General features: G+C 43.6%; 1 protein-coding gene across 3 annotated transcripts in view; it reads left to right on the top strand.

Annotated features, from left to right (window-relative positions):
- The window catches only part of LOC117363972 (sodium- and chloride-dependent betaine transporter-like), a 208,580-nt gene extending 185,870 nt beyond the window's left edge, over positions 1-22,710 (top strand). For all 3 annotated transcript variants that reach the window (XM_033952635.1, XM_033952636.1, XM_033952634.1), the window contains 3 exons: positions 1,359-1,459; positions 12,794-12,964; positions 21,669-22,710. In XM_033952635.1, coding sequence (XP_033808526.1) covers positions 1,359-1,459; positions 12,794-12,964; positions 21,669-21,830 — 434 coding nt within the window. In that variant the 3' untranslated portion in view covers positions 21,831-22,710. The remainder of the gene's footprint in view (positions 1-1,358; positions 1,460-12,793; positions 12,965-21,668) is intronic.
- Positions 22,711-25,186: the final 2,476 nt, after the last annotated feature.

The raw sequence follows: 25,186 nt of genomic DNA, 5'->3' as shown, positions 1-25,186 counted from the left end.
ATTTTCAGCGCTTTCCTACACTTCTTACAGCTGAGCCAGTGGCGGTTTCTGTGCGCTGGTTGACCTTTGCACGCTAAACAAATAAAAAGGTACGTGGGAGAAAGGCCATGATAAAAAGACAGGCGGGGGCACAGAGGTAGACAGACAGAAATAAAGACACACACACAGAAAGACAGGTAGGTGGGAGAAGGGGCATGAGAAACAGACAGACAGCGGCCAAGGAGAGAGAAAGCAGACAGATAGCGGCCAAGGAGAGAGACAGACAGAAAAAAAGAGAGACAGACAGATAGCGGACAAGGAGAGAGACAGAAATAAAGAAAGACAGACAGCGGCCAAAGAGAGAGAGACAGAAAGAAAGAAAGATAGACAGACAGACACATCTATTCTAGCACCCGTTAATGTAACGGGCTTCAATGCTAGTATCTGCATAAAAGTTTTATGACTCTTCTGACAGCCACATGGTGGCTTTAGCAATCATACTGACATCTTTAGAGACAACATAATGCTACACATTGCTATCATAATTTAATTCGGATTTTGCAAAAGGGCTTAGATAATCACTATTGAAGTGTGTATACATGTCATGGGCCTGTCTGTCTATACAGGTACTTGAATGTGCAGCCTAAACAGTTAATATAATGGATAGTTCACGGCCCCTTTTACAAAGCCACAGTAGTGATTCTCCTGCTTCAAATGCACCAAAGCCTATGGGAATTGATTGGAGTTCAGTGCATTCACTGCAGGAGAAGCATTACTGCATCTTTATAAAAGGGACCTCAATTTGCTATTTCATTTCACATGTGAGTTTTGTCATTTAGGGATATAATTTTCAACATGGATTACTGTTATACTCAAACTTTCACTATATTCCTCCACTAGGGGCATAAAAAGTAGATGACAACAGAGGTACATTTAGGGCAGGGATCTCAAAGTCCCTCCTTGAGGGCCGCAATCCAGTCAGGTTTTCAGGATTTCCCCAATGAACATGCATTGAAAGCAGTGCATGCACATAGATCTCATGCATATTCATTGGGGAAATCCTGAAAACCGACAGGATTCCAGCCCTCAAGGACCGGAGTTGCCCATCCCTGACATAGACACTCTAATCCAGGGGTCTCAAAGTCCCTCCTTGAGGGTCGCAATCCAGTCGGGTTTTCAGGATTTCCCCAATGAATATGCATTGAAAGTAGTGCATGCACAGAGATCTCATGCATATTCATTGGGGAAATCCTGAAAACCCGACTGGATTGCGGCCCTCAAGGAGGGACTTTGAGATCCCTGCCCTAAATGTACCTCTGTTGTCATCTGTTATATTAACCATTTTTTTAAAAGATATTCTTTTCTTTCCTATTGTCAAGGTGGAAATCGTTACTATGATAATGTTGAGGACATGATTGGCTACCGGCCCTGGCCACTGGTTAAACTTTGCTGGCAAGTTGTCACACCAGCTGTTTGTTTGGTGAGTGCTAAATTCATGTTAATGAACATTATGTCAGGAACCTTTTCAGACAGCATTATTTCCTATTCTTCTCTTTTCATCCTTTCCCGTTAGCGTGTAAGGAAATCTGGGTTCTTGGGCAAAGTAGGACCCTTCTGGTGGGACATGTGATTTTTAGATAAGTCCATGGTCAGAATCATAGCTTATTGTCATAGAGGTTTGTTGAATCAAGAAAGAAAATAATATAAAATAGTAAAATGTTATTCATTAACAGCATTTTAGAAAGGACATGCAAATTAGAATTGAAACATCCAGGTCAGGACATTTCAAGTTCCACTAGATTTTTATTACAGGATCTTCCAATGTAGAGACTCTTCTAAGATATTTGGTAAACAGATGTTTATATTTCGGGTATGTTTGGCAGAAGCATCCGTTTCGGAAACATAAATATCTTAAATATCACTGAGTCCAACATAGCAACAAATATGTATGTGCTGGTATTTCAGAACATACAGGGCCAAATTCTATAAATGGCATCCCGATTGTAGTCGGCCAACTGCTGCCTAACCAGCCAATCAGGACACATGTTTTTGTTTTAAACCTCCCAAGGCAGGCCGCCTACTTTGTAGGTACCTCCAGGAGCCAAGGGAGTTGCGTAAGCCCGCATAAGCTCACCTAAGCCTAGGTGTGAGCATGCCTAGGCGAGCCTAGGTGGCCGTTGTGGCAGGGACACCTAACTGACCCTTTATGGGCCCACTGTGTCCCTGCCCGACCGAGCAGTTCAATGTGTGACTATGGTATCTGTCCTTTTCAGTGCCTACCACGCACACTGCTGGACTATGTTTTTAATAGTAAACTTTCAAAACAACAAAAAAAAACTTCAAACAGTCTCAGTATTTCAATGAAAACTCCTGCTTTATTTTTCTGGGTTGCATTCACCCTCAAAACAGTTAGGTTTGTCAGGATTACAGTTGTCAGGATAATGTCCCAATACAGTATAAGAAAAAAAAACCCCACCATTTGTAATCCACATGGACCGGACTGGCCCAATATTACCCCTCCAATGAAGGATCTCCCCCCCACCACACCGGTGACAAAAGCCTCTCATAGGTTTTCAAGAGGTTTCTTAACTTCTTATTAAGCACAAAAAAAAAAACCAATTCACGGTTCCTTTTTTGCCAAACACCCGGGCCTGTGTACCACTAGCCTGGCTGGGTTGGCTGTCCCAATTCACTTCTTCTAGCCCACTCGCCCAAACTGCAAAGCTGGGATCTCATTTAGTACAGCCCATCCATTTCCTGGTCTTCTCCCCAAGCTAGGGGTCAAGGCAACAAGGCCAGGCAACTCTGCCTTATACTTTCTTCAATGGAAAGAAAACCCTTACAGCCAAACATAAGCTTCTGCTGTTGTTCTCTTGAAGGAGTCTGGGACTGGTTTTCCTAAGTGTTGAACTAAGTTTTCTCTTTAATAAAATGCTGAATTATGTTTAGCTGCAGACCTAACTTATCTCATGTTCTAGCCTGCCTGCCTTTGGTGTTAGCTGGGGCATTCTAGCTTCTTATGGCTATCTCAGCATAAACAACAGCAGGGCTTAGATAAGTGACCTGCTAATGACCTGGTAGTGTGAGCTTAGCACCAATGATTGTTAAGAAAAGTAACACGTGAAAAGTTTTTTGTAGAAAATGCACCTGTCTTACCTTCAAATCTCTTCACGGCATCCTTCCTCCCCTCTTCCCACTATCTTGGCTCTCGAGTACTCACTCCACCAGATCCACTCAGAAATTCAAACTATCCTTCCCTTCTCTAATTGGCATTTCCCTTACAGGAAAACTTGGTACATCCCTCCTCTTCAGGATCACCGAGCTGTGGAACAGCTTTATGGCCCATCTTCGGAGTTCGACCTCCCTCCAACATTTCAGAAAACAACTGAAAACCTAGCTTTTCTCCAAAATGTAACCACACCCTCCCTCTCCATTATTCTAAGTCCCCTCTTCCCTTCCTGTTCACCAAGCCCTTCTCCCCTCCATTGTAGTTCCTTTCTTTGTTTTTAATTCCTGTAAACCGTGTCGAGCTCCACTTCCGTGGAGATGACGCGGTATATAAACTTAAGGTTTAGTTTAGTTTAGTTTAGAATTCAGTTGTATAGCCAGAAGAATGTATAAATATCTCTATAACGTCCTGTTTTCGGGACTTCTGAAGCCAGCTTTGGGCTCAGGGGTCCACATATGTGAATAAACATCTGTGCTTTCTTCAAGTCTCTAAGTTTTGTGGCTGCCCAAAGTGACCTTTCACTCTCTCTCTCTCTGTTAAGAAGCCCCACCAAACAGGACAAAAACATGCAGCCTTAGGCTCACGCTGCTATAGTGAAACAAAACTAAACAAGGCTTCACAAACTTTCAGACAGAAAAAAAACCCCTCTGACCTATTCCAGACTACTCTACTAAAACTCCACAGATTCAGGGCACTGCTTTGTGTTTGGAATACACTCCCAGTCCATTTGAAGAACACAGTCTTCCCTCCCTCTTCATTGAGCAGGCGTTAGGTTTTTTTTTAGCCGGCCGCGGGGGTTAGCGTGTGATGAAATGTCCGACGCGCTAACCCCGCTAGCGTGGCTTGATAAAAGGAGCCCTTAATCTAAATCAAATGGGGTTGCAATTCATTTTGCAAATTCATTATCCTCTATAGTGGAAGATGTTATCGGAGATAGGGAGGGACGATTCCCATTATTAAAGGTGAAAATGGGAGGGAAATTGTATACCCTTTTACATTTATATGCCCCCAATTCCAATCAAGGGATTTTTTATATATATATATTAAGTGAACTACTGAAATCCTGCTCAGAGGGTTATTTGATAGTAGGGGGAGATTTCTATTTCCTATTTGTACAGCATCTTGTAGCTCTTGAAATATACAGCTCCATTATTCTTGTAACTTCTCCTGGAAATGACCAGAATTCTCTCTGTAATTATCCTGGAAATGTCCAGTTGTCTCTTTTGTAACCCGCCCAGAACTGCAAGGTTGAGGCGGAATAGAAATCAGTAATGTAATGTAATTTCAATCTGACCCTTCAACCAAAGAGAATAAATTTCTCCCGTGTGGCTTTGTATGGCAAAAAGATAGGAAACATTTGAAAAAGTTTTTGGAAGACGGATTTTTTTTTATTTTTATAGTTTTTATTAATTTTTCTGGAAATACATACAACATAACAACAGCAAACAGTTGGAACATAGCAGAACCAGTAATGTCGTCTGTGTTATTCCTTCACAAAGACCTACAAGATCCAAACCCCTCACCAAAGGACCCCTCCCACCCCCCGAACTCCCTACCCCTCCCATCCACCAGCACTCCAGTGACAAAAGTTCAAAAGCGAACTTCTGGCTCTATGGGACAATCCCTCCAAAACAGGAGCTCATATTCTCCTAAATTTCCTCCATGGACCAGGACCACCCCTCCGGACATCCAGATATTCAAATTTTAACAAAGTGAACATTTCATTTCTCCACATAGTAAGAACATAAGAAGTTGCCTCCGCGGAGTCAGACCATAGGTCCATCCTGCCCAGCGGTCCGCTCCCGCGGCGGCCCATCAGGCCCATCGCCTGAGTAGTGGTCTATACCTATCTATACCCTTCAATCCCTTTTTCTTCTAGGAATCTATCCAAACCTTCTTTGAAACCATTTAATGATTTGTTGTCTACAACAGCCTCTGGAAGCGCGTTCCATGTATCCACCACCCTCTGAGTGAAAAAGAACTTCCTAGCGTTTGTTCTAAACCTGTCCCCTTTCAATTTCTCCGAGTGCCCCCTTGTACTTGTGGTGCCCCTTAATTTGAAAAATCTGTCCCTGTCTACTTTTTCTATGCTCTTCAGGATCTTGAAGGTTTCTATCATGTCTCCTCCAAGTCTCCGCTTTTCTAGTGAGAAAAGTCCCAACTGCTTCAATCTGTTGGTATATGGCAGATTTTCCATTCCCTTTATCAGTTTAGTTGCTCTTCTCTGTACTCCCTCAAGTACTGCCATGTCCTTCTTGAGGTACGGCGACCAGTACTGGACACAGTACTCCAGATGTGGCCGCACCATTGCACGATACAGCGGCATGATGACTTCCTTCGTCCTGGTCGTAATACCCTTCTTAATGATACCCAACATTCTGTTTGCTTTCTTTGAGGCTGTGGCGCACTGCGCCGATGCCTTCAGTGTTGCGTCTACCATCACTCCCAGGTCTCTCTCCAGGTTACTGACCCCTAGCGATGTTCCCCCCATTCTGTATGTGAACATCGGGTTCTTTTTCCCCACGTGCATGACCTTGCATTTCCCTATGTTGAAGCTCATTTGCCATTTTTCGGCCCACTTTTCCAGCTGCGTTAGATCCTTTTGGAGATCTTCGCAGTCTTCCCTGGTTTGAGCCCTGTTGTATAGTTTGGTGTCATCTGCAAATTTAATGACCTCACACTTGGTTCCCGCCTCTAGGTCGTTTATGTAAATATTGAACAGGAGCGGTCCTAGCACCGACCCCTGTGGAACTCCGCTCGTGACCCCTTTCCAGCCTGAGTAATGGCCCTTTACTCCAACCCTCTGCTTCCTGTTTGCCAGCCAGTTTCTGATCCATCGGTGGACCTCCCCTTGCACCCCGTGGTTCCATATCTTCTTAAGCAGTCTCTCGTGTGGTACCTTGTCGAAGGCTTTTTGGAAGTCAAGGTAAATGATGTCTATAGATTCCCCTTTATCCACCTGGTTGTTCACCCCCTCAAAGAAGTACAATAAGTTGGTGAGGCATGACCTGCCCTTGCAGAAGCCATGTTGACTCGGTTTTAGCTGCCCATTTTTTTCGGTGTGTTCACAGATGCTGTCTTTAATTAGTGCCTCCATCATCTTTCCCGGGACTGAGGTCAGGCTCACCGGCCTGTAGTTTCCTGGGTCGCCCCTTGAGCCCTTCTTGAAGATGGGCGTAACATTTGCTATTTTCCAATCCTCCGGGATCTCTCCAGTTTTTAAGGATAGGCTGTATATCTGTCGAAGTGGCTCCGCTATTTCGTTTTTTAGTTCCTTGAGTACCCTTGGGTGAATGCCGTCCGGACCTGGTGATTTGTCGCTCTTTAGTCTGTCTATCTGCCTGAGTACATCTTCTTGGCTTACCTCTAAATTGACCAGTTTATCATCTTGGTCTCCTATTGCGATCTCCTCGGGTTCCGGAATGTTGGTTGTATTCTCCACCGTGAAGACTGACGTGAAGAACTCATTTAACCTTTCAGCTATCTCTTTCTCTTCTTTTACTACTCCCTTTCTATCTCCATCATCCAATGGTCCCACTTCTTCTCTTGCCGGTTGCTTCCCCTTGACGTATCTGAATAACGACTTGAAGTTTGTTGCTTCCTCTGCCAGTCTCTCTTCGTATTCTCTTTTTGCTTTTCTAACCACTCGGTGACACTCCTTCTGGTGTTCTTTGTGCACTTTTTGGTTCTCCTCTGTTTGGTCTTTTTTCCATTTTCTGAACGATGCTTTCTTGTCGCTTATCGCCTTCTTCACTGCATTTGTTATCCACACTGGGTTTTTTGTTCTATTTTTTTTTGCACCCTTTCCTGAACTTGGGGATGCATAGGTTTTGCGCTTCGTGCACAGTTCCCTTGAGTAAGGTCCAGGCTTTTTCTACGGATTCCATCTTCCCTATGTTGCCTTTGAGTTTCTTTCCCACCATTTCCCTCATGGCATCATAATTTCCTTTTTTGAAGTTGAGTGCCGTCGTTGTGGTTCTTTTCCCCTTTGATGATCCAATTTCTAGCCTGCACTGGATCGTGTTGTGATCACTGTTACCTAGCGGGGCTAATACTGTCACCTCCTTTGCTGGCCCCCCTAGTCCGTTGAAGATTAGGTCAAGAGTGGCATCACCCCGTGTTGGTTCCGTGACCAGTTGCTCCATGAAACAGTCCCTCGTGACCTCTAGGAAATTGGTCTCCCTTGCGCAATTTGAGTGCCCAATACTCCAGTCTATCCCAGGATAGTTGAAGTCCCCCATCACCACCACATTTCCGCTTCTGCATACCTGCCTTAGTTCTGCCTCCAGGTCCTGGTCGATTTCTTCAGGTTGTCCAGGTGGGCGGTAGTACAGACCCAATTTAATGTCTTCCCCAGTTCCTCCCTGTAGCTTAACCCATAGTGATTCCAAGCCATCCGCCCGTACTGTTGTTTCCATCCTGGTTGAGGGTATGGAGTCTTTTATGTACAGCGCTATTCCTCCACCCTTTTTATGTGCCCTGTCTCTCCTGTATAGTTTGTACCCTGGTATGGCCACATCCCATTGATTTTCCTCAGTCCACCACGTTTCTGTGACTCCAATTATGTCTAGGTCCTTTTTGCTGGCAGTGATTTCTAGTTCTCCCATTTTGGCCCTCAGGCTCCTAGCATTTGTGTACAGGCAGTTTAAGACCCAGTTTTTTGCCCTCTCTTTTTGTTTTCCTCGTGTTTTGGTACTCCTGCAGTCCTCCTCATGGTTTGCCAGCCCCCGAACTTCATCCTTCTCCTGCTGCTGTGTGTCTGTGACATCCTCAGCCTGTATCCCCTGCACCTCTTGTTCTCGTAATTCCCACTCAGTTCTGGGCTCTATTTCACAAAGTCTTTGCCCCTCTGGCTCCTGTTGTTCTGTGTTGGTGCCGCTTACAAGTTCCATTTGTTCCCTCGGTCCCTGCAATGCGTCCTTAGGTCCTTTTTCAAAACATACACACTCAGTCCCAAGTCCTCCTTTACAATGTCCCAGGTCAGTATCCTTGTCAGGTACTGATGTCCGATGTCCTCTTTCAAAACATACACACTCAGTCCCAAGTCTTCCTTTACAATGTCCCAGGTCAGTATCCTTGTCAGGTACTGATGTCCGATGTGTCGAAGTCAGATCGACTATCAGCTTTCCCCTTCTCTTCAGGCACCTCAACTTGACGCCACAACAAAAGAATACATTTCTGGGCCAGTAAGGAGGCTTTTTGCAATAACAAGTTAACCCCTCTAGACAAGCCCAGATGAACCACCTGAGAAAAGAGCAGAACATCCGCCCTCAAAAGAATCAGCTTGCGCAGAACAGACTGCAAGTACAGTGCTACAAAAGACCAAAATGTTTGAATGCGGTCACAGGACCAAAACATATGAAGCAAGCCGGCAGGGGTGAACTGGCACTTAAGACACTGAGCATGAGAGGCATATCTGGAAACATAGGCCCAGTACGGAGACGCATTCAGCCTCAAAAGAAACTTGACTGCTGATCCTGCAGCACAATGGAGCGTGTCAACCAATGAAGATGTTTCATAAGAAGACGAACTCCATTTCCTGTAACATGTTCAGAAGGGGAAAGATCCTGTTTCTTCACAGCTGCCACCACCTCATAGTCCCAAGGTGTATTGAAGCTGCCCAAACTGACTTGATAAAAAGATAAACTGATCCGAGTCTGGCAAGATAGAGACAAGGTCTCACACACCACATCCGCCCTGTCTTCATTCAAAGAAGCAGCATCTAAATATTGGAGATAGTGAGACACATGGCGGTAGAAAAGCCAATTTCTAGCCTCCAAGTAACCCTCCGCCTGTAGATCCTGGAAAGAATGAGGCACTCCCTCCTCCGACACCACATCACGCACATAGCAGAGGCCTCGAGTACTCCATCTCTGCAACTAAAGTTTGGAAGCATCAGGATCCAGATCTCGATTACCCCACAGGGACAGCAGAACCGTGGAGGTAAAAGGCAGATGCATGCACTTACACAATCATTGCCAACATTGTCTCATGAATCTCAGCAAAGGATGATTCCTGGTGGGAAAAATCCGATGAGGGAGCTTAGCATGAAGATCAGAAGAGTGGGAGCCATCAATTGTTGCTCGAGAGTGACAGGTGTGTAAAACTGGGTATTCTTGATCCAGTCCACCAGGTGCCTAAGAAGGCAGGCTATGTTATATCTCCTCAAATCCGGAAGCGCCAGTCCACCCCGCCCCACAGGTAAAGATAATTGAGCAAGAGTCATTCGGGGTTTTCTATTATTCCAAAGAAATTTACGTAATACAGTGTGATAAAGGTTAATATCCTTAATAGTCATATACAATGGAAAAGTCTGCATCACATAATCCCACTTAGGGAGCAAAACCATTTTGTAGAGTGCAATGCGACCCCTTAAGGATAAAGGAAAACAAGACCAAAGACCCAAAAGATCCCTGGACCTGCCCAGTAACGCAGTGAAATTTTCCCTATAGTAGAAGACTGATTTAATTGATATCTGGCGTCTCCAACATCTGTTAGATCAATATTATACATTTTACTCAGAATCTCATGGCACATACTCTAGAATAGATTTTTAGCTCTTGAGTAAGGAACTTATCTCTCAGGTAGGCAGATCAAATATTGCTGTCCGAACATGGTCGGACCATGCACCTGTAGATATCACTCTCCAGATTTTGCAAGGGGAATGTGGAGTTAAATATTGGAAATTGGATGATTCCCTATTGTTAGACCCACAAAATACAGAACAAATAGGGAAAGAATTGCAAGATTATTTAATGATTAATGTGGATGGGGCTACATCTCTGATAGTTATTTGGAAAGCCTTGAAAGTTGTATTAAGGGGGAAACTTATCTCATTAGGATCCTTTATATATAAGACATGAAAGCAAAAAAGGAGGGATTTCTTATTTATCAATTAGAGCGGGAATATAAAAATTAATAAAAGAAAATCCATAGACTAGGAAGTGGTAGAGAAGCTTAAACAACTGAGGTTAGAACTACAAGAGATGGATCTGGCAGATATTAGTGTAAAATTGCAATCATTACAACAAGAATATTTTGAATCAGCTAATAAAGTGGGAAAATTATTAGCGCATAAATTAATAAGAAAGCTTTAAGAAATTATATTACTAAAATAACTGATCAGCATGGTAAGCAATTTACAACTTCCCCCCAAATACAAGATGCTTTTGTACACTATTACAAGAAATTGTACACCCTGGAACATGAAGAATCTGCTGATACACTCTCTAAATTTTTTGAACATTTGAATGTTCCCTCCTTGCTGAAGAGAGAATCTGAACAATTTTCTATGCCAATTAATGAAGAGGAGGTCCTATAGGTTATTAAGGATATAAAAACAGGAAAACCCCTGGTTTAGATTGTTATTCAACAAAGTTTTATAAAGTGTTTAAATGCTACTTGGTTAAGCCACTTGTAGCTTTCTTTAATGGCATAGAGAAGGTTCTTATTACCATACTCATGGAGGTTAGCTGGAATCACTCTAATCCTGAAACCAGATAAAGATCCAACTAGCTGTGGCTCATATCATCCAATATCACTCTTAGGAGTGGATTATATGATCTTTACAAAAATTTATATAAATAGATTGCAACGATATATGCCACAACTAGTGAAAGATGGTCAGGCAGGATTTTTTTTTTAATGAGTCAGCTATAAGGTATGCCCCCTTCTTTGCCAATGGGAAAATAGATAAGGCTTTTCATTGTTGGGAAGGACGAGGCTTAAGAACTTTAGGCCAACTAATAAAGGATGGAAATTTAATCTCATTTGCTTGCTTGAAATCAGAATATGGTTTGACAGATCGAGATTTATTTCATTATAGACAATTAAAAGATTTCTATCATAAGAGAGTATTACAGGAATTGAGCCAACCACCTATGTTATTAGAGAAGGCATTTTTGTATGGAGCAAGAAGGGGGTTAATTACCCGTCTTTATAATGTTCTTATTCAAACTGTTCTATTTCCTTCAAAATATAAAACAGCTTGGGAGGAGATCCTTGGGAAATCCTACGAACAAAACAATTGGAATAAGCAATTGGGTTCTTTACTATGTGTGTCTATCTCTAGCAATATGGTGGAGAATGGTTATAAAATGCTTTGCCAATGGTACTATACCCCAGTACATTTGAAAGCTATATTTGATAAAGGTACAGATCAATGTTGGAGATTGTGTGGTTCTCAAGGTTCCTTTATTCATATTTGGTGGAGCTGTCCCAAGGTACAAATATTTTGAGATCAAATAATGAGTTTTATCTCAGAGGTTTTGAGGTTCCAGGTATATAAAACTAAGGAATGTTTATTAAATATGGTTTCATCAGTGATATTAATTCATCACAGGAAATGGATTGGTTTAGTAATGACAACAGCACGTATGGTATTAGCTGTATATTGGAAGAAAAAAGATTTACCATTGATTAAAATAGTTCAATATAAGGTAAAATTTGTTTATAATATGTCTAAGCTAACCGCCATACGAATAAATCAACTATGTTCATTTTTAAAAATATGGTCTAAATATAAAACTTGGGAGGAATTTGTTGTTCCTGAAAAAGACTAGGATGATTGAATGGATTAGGTATGTCACCACCTGACCTCTTGGGGTGTGGGTAGGGTTTGGGGTTTGTCCTAAGAGGGAGGGATGGGATATAAGGATTAATGATAGATATTATGAGGATAGGTTATTGTTGTAAAATATATCCTACTAGATTGTGTTATATGGTGGAAATTTAGACAGAAGGGGGAAAAATGTTATTATTAACATAATTGTGGAATATGCTTGTTAAGAAGCAAGATTTTAATGTTTGTGTATTTTGAATTTCCTCTAATAAAGAATATTTTTTTAAAAAAGTGATGGGACTTACCTATGAGGAAAGGCTAAAGTGGTTAGGGATCTTCAGTTTGGAGAAGAGATGGCTCAATATTGAGTGGCATGGAAAGGGTAAATGTGAATCACTTGTTTACTCTTTCCAAAAATTCTAAGACTAGGGGGCATGCAATAAAGCTTCTAAGCAGTAGATTTAAAACAAATCAGAGAAAATATTTCTGGAGAATGTGGTGAAATTAATTAGCTTATCAGGGTAATAAAAAAAGGTTTGGATAATTTCCTAAGAGAAGTCCATAGGTCAGGATTGAGATGGCTTGGAGAAATCTACTGCATATTCCTAGGATAAATAGCATAAAATCTGTTTTCTTAGGGTTTCCGCAGCTGGCATTGTGCAGGTTTCCGGGTCTTGCTGCGTCTTTTTCAGGTAGAACCCGACGTTTCAGCCGCCATGCTGTGGCTTTCTTCAGGGTGGTTTTCTTCAGGGTCACACTGCAGATTTCAGAGCATACTCTGAAGAAAGCCACAGGATGGTGGCTGAAACATTGGTTTCTACCTGACAAAGATGCAGCGAGACCCGGAAACCTGTAAGAAGCATAAAATCTGTTTTACTCCATGGGATCTTTGCCAGGTACCTGTGACATGGGTTGGAAACAGGATACTGGGCTTGATGGACCTTCAGTCTGTCCTAGTATGGCAATTCTAATGTTCTTAGTTTTTCTCCTGCACATTCTTATTGCTTATTTTCTTCCTTTTCCAGGGAACATTTCTGTTTTCACTGATTAAGTACACACCCCTTAAATATAACAACAAGTATGTCTACCCTTCCTGGGGTTATGCTGTTGGCTGGCTTATGGCACTCTCATCAATGATCTTCATTCCTTTGTATGCCATCTACTACTTTTTCAGAACTGAAGGACCATTGTCAAAGGTAAAACAATAGAGGGAAGTAGAATGAAAGACACAGGATAAATCTCAAAAGCTTATGAAAATGATCATGAGTATTACTATTCTGAGCATTATATAATAATAATATGAGTGTATATTATAGATTCTTGCCTTTTTGTCAAAGAGATAATTGTATCCATTTCTTTATTCAGAACATTTATGTGATACCCTGAACCAGATTGTTATACAAAAAGATTAAAATTGCAGCAGTGTTGCATAATAGCCATGAAACAGAATCTTCAAAAAAAAAATACAGGGTAGAATGAACAAGTATAATCAAACAAATTGAGCATCAGGATAGACATTTTTACAAAGATGAGCCTTTATGAGTATACAGAATAGGAGAAACAGCTCATCCTGAATCAGCGAGGTACAATCACAGGAGAAAAATAATAGAAGCATGAAGGAGCCTCCTGTGAATGCAAAACAGTAGAAGAATCCAAGATTGAAAATTGAGAGAACAGAGAGAATTATAGTAAGTCACGAGAACAGAAAGGTAGAGAAAATCAAAAGCATGAACGCATTTATATGAGAGGTTTAAAGAGCATCTTTCACTAGACTGAAAGTCAATGTATAATAATAAGCATGGGGTTGTTTATAGAAATATAGAAACATGATGGCAGATAAAGGCCAAATGGCCCATCTAGTCTGCCCATCTGCAGTAAAAGGAAACCGACATGGTTCTCCAAACTAGTGTGCGGAGAAAATAAAGGCAAAACAGTTGGCGTTCCTAAAATATAAAAAAAACCCAAGAAGAGTACAGAAAGGACTACCGGGTGAAACTGAAAGAAGCCAAGAGGGAGATACGTCTGACGAAAGTGCAGGCGGAAGAGCAAATGGCTAAAAATGTTAAAAAGGGAGACAAAAAGTTTTTCAGATACATCAGTGAAAGGAGGAAGATGAAAAATGGAATTGCTAAACCAAAAGATGCTAGAAACCGATATGTGGAGAGTGATGAGGAAAAAGCAAACGTGCTAGGCATATACTTCTTCTCTGTGTTCACGGAAGAAAATCCTGGAGAAGGACCAAGATTGTCTGGCAAAGCTACATGGGAAAATGGAGTAGATTCTGCGCTGTTCACGGAGGAAAGTGTTTATGAACAACTTGAAAAACTGAAAGTGGACAAAGCTATGGGACCGGACGGGATCCATCCCAGGATACTGAGGGAGCTCAGAGAGGTTCTGGCGGGTCCTATTAAAGACTTGTTCAACAAATCTCTGGAGATGGGAGTGGTTCCTGGGGATTGGAGAAGAGCGGATGTGGTCCCTATTCACAAAAGTGGTCACAGGGATGAAGTGGGAAACTACAGGCCAGTAAGCTTCACTTCGGTTGTTGGAAAAATAATGGAAGTGTTGCTGAAAGAAAGGATAGTGAACTTTCTAGAATCTAATGGGTTAGAGGTCCCAAGGCAACATGGCTTTACTAAAGGTAAATCTTGTCAAATGAACCTGATTGAATTTTTTTGTGTTCAAAAGCTTTATTGGTATATAATAGCAAAATACAAAAATAAGAGAAACAAAAACCTCTTCAACAGCAGAGATAATATGTAGAACCAGCGTCTGGGCAGTGAAAAGCGCTTATAACCATCAATGAAATATAATAGGCAAGGTATGGATACGGTAATAGTAGAGATATATCAGTCATTACTCAATGTCATCAATAGAATGCATACAAAGGCATCAAAGGAAATAGAATTCACATACAAGACTCCAATAGAGAGTCCCATATCTCATGAAACTTGGCTAAGGAGCCAAACCTTTCTGCATATATATATTCATATTTAACAACAAGGGAAGCAGTGGACCACCAAGCAGCATAAGAAGCTGAATGAAGTGATTTCCAGTTGGATAGAATTACTTTGAGTGCAATCAAAATTAGACCTTTTAATAGAGCCTGCGGTATAGTGAGGGGAGAAGAGACTGCTGCAGGACCAAACATAATAATAGCAAAGGATAATGTGTAATGTTTAATGTCACACCTGCGCCCCTGTGATGTGCAGCGAGCCCATGGGATCATGACAAAACCTCTGGCCCGGCATGTTCCTTACAAACAAGGGACCCTTCAGGACTTTATCTGGCTAGGTAAAAGCCTAACAGGGTCATGCAAGCAAGGAGTCTTAGTCAGAAATGGCAAAATAATAGCTTTATTCCAGCCACTGGCCCAATAAACCAAAATACAGGCTTCAGCCTTGCAGTTTCAAAAAAAAAAAAAAAAAAAACTCATTCCATGAAATCATATGCTCTCCCCGTACACAAGGGCAGCGAGCCAACCGGCAATTCCGCGCGAGTCATCAATCAATCCGGGGACAACCTCCCTACTGCAGATCCAGAAGCATTCTTTGCTTAGCATCTTCTCCCTCTCGCGCAGCCACCAGACAGCTTCTTGGGCTCTGATAAGACACTGGACACCGTGGCTCTGGGCCTTTCCCTCCCGACACTATGAGAGACGCGTCTCCGGTGAGGGGGTGGGATCTAGCAACAGTGGAGAGGAAGAGCAGCCCCAGGCCTGTCTCTGAACTCCTACATTGAGCCACACACCTGTCACCTTGCTCCTTATCAGGATCCCCACCGGAGGCAGCGTTCAATGGTCCAGTTAGTGAACCAATGGCAGCAGAGGCCTTAAGAGATGGCTCATAGGATTACAGGTCTCAGAATGGAACGAAGACAAACGAAGGCTGCACCAACTACTCCTCCCACCTCTGCTGACATCAGGTATAAATCTGCATATAATTAATCTAATAAGCTGGAACTTCCTTTTAGATTTAGAATCCTCCCCTGCTGTTTAAATGAGAAAAAAAACTACTCACAAAGTTCTATTACAGTTAAAAAAAACTGTAGACAGTTGAAATGTCCAATTCCATGTGTTAAAATAATTTAGAACCAAAAACATTAAAACTCTTAATAAATATATAAATAAAAACACAGTTTCCACTGACAGGATTGATCATTCAGTTCATTGGTGTTTCTTGATTGGACAAAAACTTTTTCAGTCTTTCAGGGTCTTCAAACTGGTAAAATTTGTCCTTGTAAATAACCCTCATCAGAGCAGGGTAATAAAGCCCATACTTTGCCCCAAGCTCCCTTAATGGTTGCCTCAGTTGAAGGAATTGCTTACGAAGCAGCACTGTCTCTCTTGCAAAGTCCGGGTCGAACATAAGTTTTGAATCCTTATAAGATATATTTTTGGTTTCTTTTGCCACCTTTAAGACCTCCAAAACATGCTGGAAGCGCAGTAGGCGTAAAATTACTGGCCTAGGTCTTGCCTGATCATGATGTCTCCTTCCTGGGATGCTATGTGCCCTCTCTATTTCAAGTGGCACTTTTAAACTGAGGGGAAGTATTTCTGGAATTACTTCTTCCAAAAAAGGTGTCATATTTCTTCCTTCTGCCCCCTCCTTTAAAACCAGGATTCTTACATTATGTCTTCTTGACCGGTTCTCAATCATCCACTTTACATTGTTGCTGCTCTTGTTCTACTTTCTCCACTCTGATCTCCATCTGATCTATTCTGTTGGTAACCATATCCATTTTATTACTCATATTTGCCATTTCTTCCTTCATCCCAGCCATCTGTTCTGTCATCTCTTTCAGAGCTAGTCTGATGTTTCTCAGCTCCTCCAATAATTCAATCATATCTAATGCATCTACAGGCAGAGGAATCTTGACAGGGGTGGGTGGGTCTTCCTTTAGCCTTTTTGTCTTTCCAGCAGATTTTGTAGCAGTTTCAGGCTTATATTGTATATTGGAAGCCATTAGTGGAAGGTTTTCAAATTTTCTGTCTTGAAAGGAGAAAAATTGTAAGCTGTGAATCAGTAAAGAGTGCCCAGGGAAGGGAGCTCAACAGCTACACAGCCATTTCATCCGTTTTCGACCTTTTCCATTCCTTAAACGATGTCTTCTTGTCTCTGACCGCCACGCCAGTTCCTTGTTCTTTTTCCTCTTGGACCCCTTGTCGATGCACGGTATTTTGTGCCTCGGTGATTGTGTCCTTAAAAAGGGATCATGCTTGTTCTAGTGTTCTAGTGTTCTAGTGCTTATCCTTTTCTTAATCTCCTTCCCCACCATGAGTCTCATCCCTTCGTAATTCCCTTTTCGGAAGTTCAGCACCGTGCCAGTCATTCTGGATTGATGCTTCACCCCTGTGTCCCCTCTACTTCTGCACCTTGCACCGGTCCTCGTAGTCCATTTAGAATTAAGTCCAGAACTGCATTTCCTTTCCTATTTTCCTTGACAAGTTGTTCCAGGAAGCAATTGCCTACAGCATCCAGGAACTTGGTCTCCCTACCGTAGCCGGAGGTGCCTAGGTTCCAGTCTACCCTGGATAATTGAAGTCACACTGATAACTGCGTTGCCTCACTTGCAGTTGCATTTAATCTCGTCTGTCATTTCTCCATCAATTTCTTCAGACTGCCATGAGGGTCGGTAGTAGATGCCGATCCTCATTTCCGTTCCATTTGTTCCCGGAATTTTGACCCATAGAGACTCTAACTTATTTTTCGTTTCCGGCGTGTTCTCTCTGGTAGACTCAATTCCCTCTTTGACCTATAGGACAATACCCTTACCTTTCTGATCGACTCTGTCTCTGTGGTATAGCTTTTATCCCAGTAGCACAGTGTCCCAGATGTTTTCCTTATTCCACCATGTTTCCGTGTGCCATAGCTTCCAGTTCCCCCATCTTATTCCTTAGGCTCCTTGAGTTCGTGTACATACAGTTGAGTTTATGGCCTGTTATTTTCTTGCATTTCCTTTCCTCTTGTGTCCCTTTCGATCCGTCAGGATTTCTGTCTTGCCTATGATCCAGTGAGTCTTCCCCGCTATCTTTCTGCATGGTATCCTCTGGGTATACCGGTTCCCGAACCATCGACTCTCAGTTGACTGTCAGCTTTCCCCTTCTTCTTAGTTTAAAAACTTCTCAATTTCTCTCTAGATGTTGCCTGCAAGTAGCCTCATTTCATCTCCACAGAGGTGGAGTCCATCCTTCCTGAATAGCTTGCTCTTCCCCCAGAACATCATCCAGTTGCGCATGAAGTGGAATCCTTCTTCCTCACACCAGCACCGCATCTACGCTTTAACTGCTTGCAGCTCCATCTGCCTCTTCTCGTCGGCCCTGGGTACCGGCAGGATTTCCGAGAATGCTACCCTCTGCATTCTGGTCTTCAGCTTCCTTCCTAGCATCCAGAACTGGTCCTTCAGTACTTCCCTGTTTTAGTTCCTATTGCTCACGTTGTTTGTCCCCACATGGATCACCACCGCTTCTTCCACGATGTCTATGATCCTGTCGATGAAAGAATTAGGCATGCCGAACCACTTCATTACTTTAAATAGAAAAGACCATTCTACTCGATCAAATACCTTTTCCGTGTCTAAAACCATCATTACCATTGGCGTTAGGGAGTCTTGAGCTTGCAGGATGATATGAGTGAAGAGTCTTGTATTGTCACTAGATAGTCTGCTGACCATGAGCCTTTTTGATCCACATTGATAATTTTGGAAAGGATAGCATTTAACCGTGTAGCGAGAATTTTGGCATATAGTTTGGCGTCCACATTAAGTAATGAAAGTGGTCCATAATTGTGAACTTTCAGCGGATCTTTCTCAGGTTTAAGCAGGATGATGGTTAAGGCTTCAGTGAAAGAACCATTTGCAGTACCAGAAGAGGCAAGATAATGAAAGTACTGCACCAAAAAGGGAAGAATGGCATCTTGAAAAGCTACAGAGAATTCCATAGTGAGGCCATCTGGTTCAGGGGATTTCCGCTTAGCCATAGAATGTAGTGCATCTTGAAGATGTGATAGGAGAAAGATTTGTGGCATCATCCTCTGTGAGTTTGGAATGAGGGAGATCTTGTAAGAAGGAGTAAAACAAATTGACATCAAATGCTTTAGATGAATACAAGTCCTTATAGAATGTAAGAAATTGAACACATATGTCCTTAGTATTCAGATACACATTATCAGAATCATCTTTGATAGCTGGAATTGTCTTTTCCGTTTGAAGCTTCAGATATGCAAGTTGGTGGCCACATTTATTCATGCTGGTGTAATAATTGGCCAACTTCATGAAGATCTCTTTTGATGTGGCAGTACTACCGTATTTTCACGCATATAACGCGCGCGTTATACGCGTTTTTACCTACCGCACATACCCCTCGCGCGTTATACGCGTGAGCGCGGTATACAAAAGTTTTTCTACATAGTTCCCACCCTGCCTGACGCCCGATTCACCCCCCCCCCAGCAGGACCGCTCGCACCCCCACCCCAAACGACCGCTCGCACGCGCTCCCACCCGCATCCACGATCGGAGCAAGAGGGAGCCCAAGCCCTCTTGCCCGGCCGACTCCCCGACAATATCGGGCCAGGAGGGAGCCCAAACCCTCCTGGCCACGGCGACCCCCTACCCCCACCCTGCACTACATTACGGGCAGGAGGGATCCCAGGCCCTCCTGCCCTTGACGCAAACCCCCCTCCCTCCAACGACCGCCCCCCCCAAGAACCTCCGACCGCCCCCCTAGCCGACCCGCGACCCCCCTGGCCGACCCCCACGACACCCCCACCCCCCTTCCCCATACCTTTGTGTAGTTGGGACAGACGGGAGCCAAAACCGCCTGTCCGGCAGGCAGCCAACGACGGAATGAGGCTGGATTGGCCCATCCGTCCCAAAGCTCCGCCTACTGGTGGGGCCTAAGGCGCGTGGGCCAATCAGAATAGGCCCTGGAGCCTTAGGTCCCACCTGGGGGCGCGGCCTGAGGCACATGGTCGGGTTGGGCCCATGTGCCTCAGGCCGCGCCCCCAGGTGGGACCTAAGGCTCCAGGGCCTATTCTGATTGGCCCACGCGCCTTAGGCCCCACCAGTAGGCGGAGCTTTGGGACGGATGGGCCAATCCGGCCTCATTCCGTCGTTGGCTGCCTGCCGGACAGGCGGTTTTGGATCCCGTCTGTCCCAACTACACAAAGGTACAGGGAAGGGGGGTGGGGGTGTCGTGGGGGTCGGCCAGGGGGGTCGCGGGTCGGCTGGGGGGGCGGTCGGAGGTTCTTGGGGGGGGCGGTCGTTGGAGGGAGGGGGGTTTGCGTCGAGGGCAGGAGGCCTGGGATCCCTCCTGCCCGTAATGTAGTGCGGGGTGGGGGTAGGGGGTCGCCTTGGCCAGGAGGGTTTGGGCTCCCTCCTGGCCCGATATTGTCGGGGAGTCGGCCGGGCAAGAGGGCTTGGGCTCCCTCTTGCTCCGATCGTGGATGCGGGTGCGGGTGGGAGCGCGTGCGAGCGGTCGTTCGGGGTGGGGGTGCGAGCGGTCCTGCCGGGGGGGGGGCAGGGCAGGGCGGGTAAACGGAGAGTCGGGACAGCGCACGGAGAGTCGGGGAGGGCGAAAGGAGAGTCGGGGTGGCCAGAGGAGAGTCGGGGCGGGCGAAAGGACAGTCGGGCAGCATGCGCGTTATACCCGTGAGCGCGGTATACAAAAGTTTTTATACATAAAATCGTGGTTTCTGCGCGTTATACACGGGTGCGCGTTATCTGCGTGAAAATACGGTAAGTAGAATGTTGTATTCATATCTCAATTTTTGAAGTTTTAATTATAATGATAAATTAGATAGATCATCCAGGTGGAGCCTTTCTGTGACCTTGATTTGTTGTTCCTTAACTTGTAATTCCAATTTGTTCTCTGTTTCTTTTGGAGACCTAGGCAATTATGGTGCCACTTATGAATGCCTTAAAGGCATGCCAGGTAACTTGCAGCGAAGTATCTGAGACCTTATTTAGTTCAAATAATTCTTTTATATGATTAGTAGTCTGAACAATAAATGACGGTAGGGCAAGTCTCAGTTAGGGTGCTGGTTTTAGACCAGAGGGCCGCCGCGTGAGCGGACTGCTGGGCATGATGGACCACTGGTCTGACTCAGCAGTGGCAGTTCTTATGTTCTTATGAGGAATTAAATAACTATACTAAGTGGAAGCATCCAATGAAAAAGCTAAACTAAAAACCTGAGCTCAAAACCAAAACTACAAAAACTGACATACCCAGTGAGCCGTGATCTTAAGAGATATATACCACGGAGACACAAGAAAGTAAAAGTGGGGGATGGGCTCAGGAAAGAAACCATGCAACACATTACTGGATGCTGCTAAAAAATGGCGATACAAAGAAAAAACTATGGAAGGCATCCGGTAAAAACAAAAGAAAAAGGTATGTGTACAACGTATTGCTAAATGCAGCTTAAAAAAGCAAACAAGTAGGTACTACATGTAGAAGTTGTGCCTGGAAATTGGAAATGATGGGATAGATAGATTGGGGATGAAACTGTTTTGGTTTTGAAGCAAAGGCAAGCAAACTTAAAAATAACCCTTGCTTCCATGGGCAGTCAGTGTACTTTTTTGTAATAAACTGCTTACATGATCCGATTTCTTGAGACCGTAGGTGAGACGGATTGCAGCGTTCTGTACGATTCTCAGTTGTTTGATGGTTTTCTTAAAGGATCCCAAGTATATAATATTGCAATAGTCTAAGATACTCAAGATCAAAGATTGAACCAGCAGTGGGGGCAGGGTTTACCATTCATCCTTGTGTGCATGTAGCATTACAATGCAAAACCAATAAAATTGGATTTAGTATACTGCAGAATCAGGTTCGCTAAAATGTTGGTCAGTAATAGTATATGTTGCAATGTCTCTGACTTTGATTTTTAAATCATTTTACAGCGATTGCAACAACTTATTGCTCCAGCAGAAGACTTACCACAGCCAAAGAAGTATCTACCTAACTTTGGACAGCAATGGAACAGCTCAGATCTGGGGTTTAGGCCCCCACCCTTTTCAGCTAAGGAGGGGCTCATGCCCTTAGACATAGAAACTCACTTCTAACCCTTAAGACAGCTATAGATGATTTTCAGTTTTTCCACCTTCTGTACCAGGACCTTGTTTTCTCATTACAGTTGTCATCATTGCTTTCTTCAGAGATGGCTCCTTGATATACACAAGTCAGCTCTGGTGGTATCAATGCTACCAGTTTGCTAGTACCTTTTGAAGCAGTGATTATATGAGCATGCTGATTTCAGAAGCATGCTGAGAAAGGAAATCTCTTCAATGCTGAGAACTACTGTGCTTTTGTACAAGATTCCTCTCTGTCATTTGTCAGTGCCAAGGCTGAATTTTTCCTTATGCCACAGAAATTTTCAAGCTGATACAGTTTTATTGGGCTAATTGAGTGTGTGGGGAGTATGTGGTGCAGTGGTTAGAGCCACAGCCTCAGCACCCTGAGGTTGTGGGTTCAAATCCCACACTGCTCCTTGTGACCCTGGGCAAGTCACTTAATTCCCCATTGCCCCAGGTACATTAGACAGAGTGTGAGCCTGCCAGGACAGATAGGGAAAAATGCTCAAGTACCTGAATGTAAACCAAGTCTAAGTGGTATATAAATGCTTAAATAAATAAAAATAAATTGTATACATAGAATTCTGAGATACTGGAATATAAACCAAAATTTTTGGCCCTAAAATGGGAATCTCGGTTTTTATTTGTGCTCTCCTCCCACTCAATAACTGGCACTACTGTCCCCGTGGCATTCCTGCTGTTTTCTCCTTTCCACTTGCAAGACTGCTGTGGGAACTCATGGTAGCCATTTTGTGGCAAAGGGGAGGAATATTTTCTATGTTTCTATCAGCGTGTCATTTCTATGTTTCTATCAGCGTGTCAGATTTTAAGAGAAAATGGGATATTCATGTGGGATCTATAGGAGAGTAAGAATCAGGGAGTGGGTCATTGGTATGGGCAGACTCGATGGGCTATGGCCCTTTTCTGCCGTCAATTTCTATGTTTCTATCAGCGAGTCAGATTTTAAGAGAAAATGGGATATTCATGTGGGATCTATAGGAGAGTAAGAATCAGGGAGTGGGTCATTGGCATGGGCAGACTCGATGGGCTATGGCCCTTTTCTGCCGTCAATTTCTATGTTTCTATTGGACATAGTGATGGAGGGAGAGATGTGGCAGGAGTATAGAAGGATTGCTCCTACCCCAGCTCTAACAGAGCTGGCTAATCAGGTCAGGACACCTCAAAGAAAGGAAGGAAGGCAGAAATGTGAATGGCACAGGGGAAGGAGGGAGAGAGAAGACTGCTTTATTATAAACCATCAATAAACTAAAAAAGGGGGGGAATGTTCTGTTTATATTTGGATAGGTTTATATTTGAGTATATACGGTAGCCCCCCCCCCACAAAAAAAAAGGTGTTGCTAACAACTTGTTTATTTTTATTTCTCTGATCGTAAGTGGATTAACACAGTAACCATACCATGCTGTAGCTATTTTCTCATTGAAAGAATGAAATTATCATCGACAGTCCAAGACAGAGCAGGAATTCTGCTTGAAAGGGTTCTGTTTTATAATAAGTGTTATTTAGTTTGTAATGTTATCTACAGCAGTGTTTCTCAATACGTGGTTCGTGACCCTTGGGGGTACAAAGGGAGAAAGGAGGGGGGAAGGAGGGCATTGGGGCTTTGGAGGGGCATGATTCTGGGACAATGGCTTGAAGTCATGGAGGGGAGAGGGAGGAAGCATGAACTCAACTCAGAAGGAAAGGAGGTGGAGGTGGCATGAACATGGGACACAGAAGGGAGGGAGGAAGGGGGAACTAACTTGGGACATTGAAGGGAGGGCATAGAAAGGGAGAATTGGTGGGCATGAGTGTGTGAGTGAGAGGGAAAGAGATGGTGGCACATAGGGAAAGGAAGAAAAAGGAAAATTGGGAATTGAGAGGAGAGAGGTAGAGATGCATGGGGAAGAGAAGGATGAGAGGGACAAAATGTTGGATATGGTGGTGGAGAGAGACAGATTGAAGGGGATACAAAGGGGAGGAATATTGGACATAGTGATGGAGGGAGAGATGTGGCATAGTGCTGGAGAGGGATGATAGAAGAAGAAATGGGCATGGGGCTTGTGGGCAGTGGTAAAAAATGCTGCACATGATCTGGGGGTTGAGAGAGGGAGAAATATTGGACTCATGGGGGGACAGAGAGAGAGATGTTGGTTGGGGAAGGGAATGAGGTCTGGAGGATAGGAAGCATGCAGAATGCAGAAAGAAAGAAATATTGGATGCACAGTCAGAAGGAAGTGCAACCAGAGATTCATGAAATCACCAGACAACAAAGATAGGAAAAATCATTTTCGTTTCAATTTAGTGATCGAAATGTGTCCGTTTTGAGAAATTATATCTGCTGTCTAATTTTGCATATATTAAAGTCATCTGCCTTGACTACTTTGGAAAAACCCCAAATATAAATGATAATTAACATTTTCTCTGTATAAAGTGTACTTTGTTTTTTTAAATTTTGTGGTCACCATTATGTATTAATAAGATTATATTGTGTGTATTGAAAAATGGATGGAATAATTACATTACAATTAATACTATTATTATAGGGGTGGGGTAAGGTGCAGAGCCTGGGCGGGACTGCGGCGGAGCTTGGGCTGGGGTACTTGGTTGATATTTGTTAGACTTAGGGGTACTTGGCTTGAAGAAATTGAGAAACACTTGATCTACGGTATATAAAATAAGGAGAAAAACTGTTATGGGTCATTTTAAACCTGGGAAAGATCATTTCAAAAGGACGTTATCCACTGGAGCTCCCCCTTAAAAGTGGAGGGGCCAACGGCACCGAGTTAGAGGTTTTGCAAAAAAGGAGAGGAGAGACGCAGGAGAGAAGGGAAGCAGGATAGAGCAAGGGGCAGTGGTGAGAATTAGCTCCGCCCACCCCCCTGACATCATCCACCAGAGCTCCCCCTTAAAATGGAAGGGGCCAACAGCGCTCAGCCATTTGGCATGTGTTAAAAGCGCTCGCCTTAGTGAGAGGACCTTTGCGAAGGGCCTTAAGGAGAGACAAGTCACTGCAAAGAAGAGCAGAGGGGAACCACAGCAGACACAGAGGATACACAAGCACCAGGCAAGTAAGAAGAGCAGGCTTAAAATCAGGTGAGGGAGCTCACAGTAACACCAAGGACGCTACATAATGAACCAGGGAGAAGCCACTTTAGACAGCAGACCAGCAAGCAGACAATGGAAGCAGCAGACAGAAGCAGGATGTTGAGCTACCCAGTTTTCTGCACTGTTTGCCATATGTATGATTACCTCCCTTCTGGGAGACGGAAATATGTATGCACTCGATGAAAGGAATTTAAGAAACAAGTTAGACTCCTGGAAGGCAGAATATTGGAACTAGAAGCAC

This window comes from Geotrypetes seraphini, chromosome 7 (assembly GCF_902459505.1).
Source record: "Geotrypetes seraphini chromosome 7, aGeoSer1.1, whole genome shotgun sequence".
Lineage (NCBI taxonomy): Eukaryota > Metazoa > Chordata > Amphibia > Gymnophiona > Dermophiidae > Geotrypetes > Geotrypetes seraphini.
This window is presented reverse-complemented; position numbering and strand designations above follow the sequence as displayed.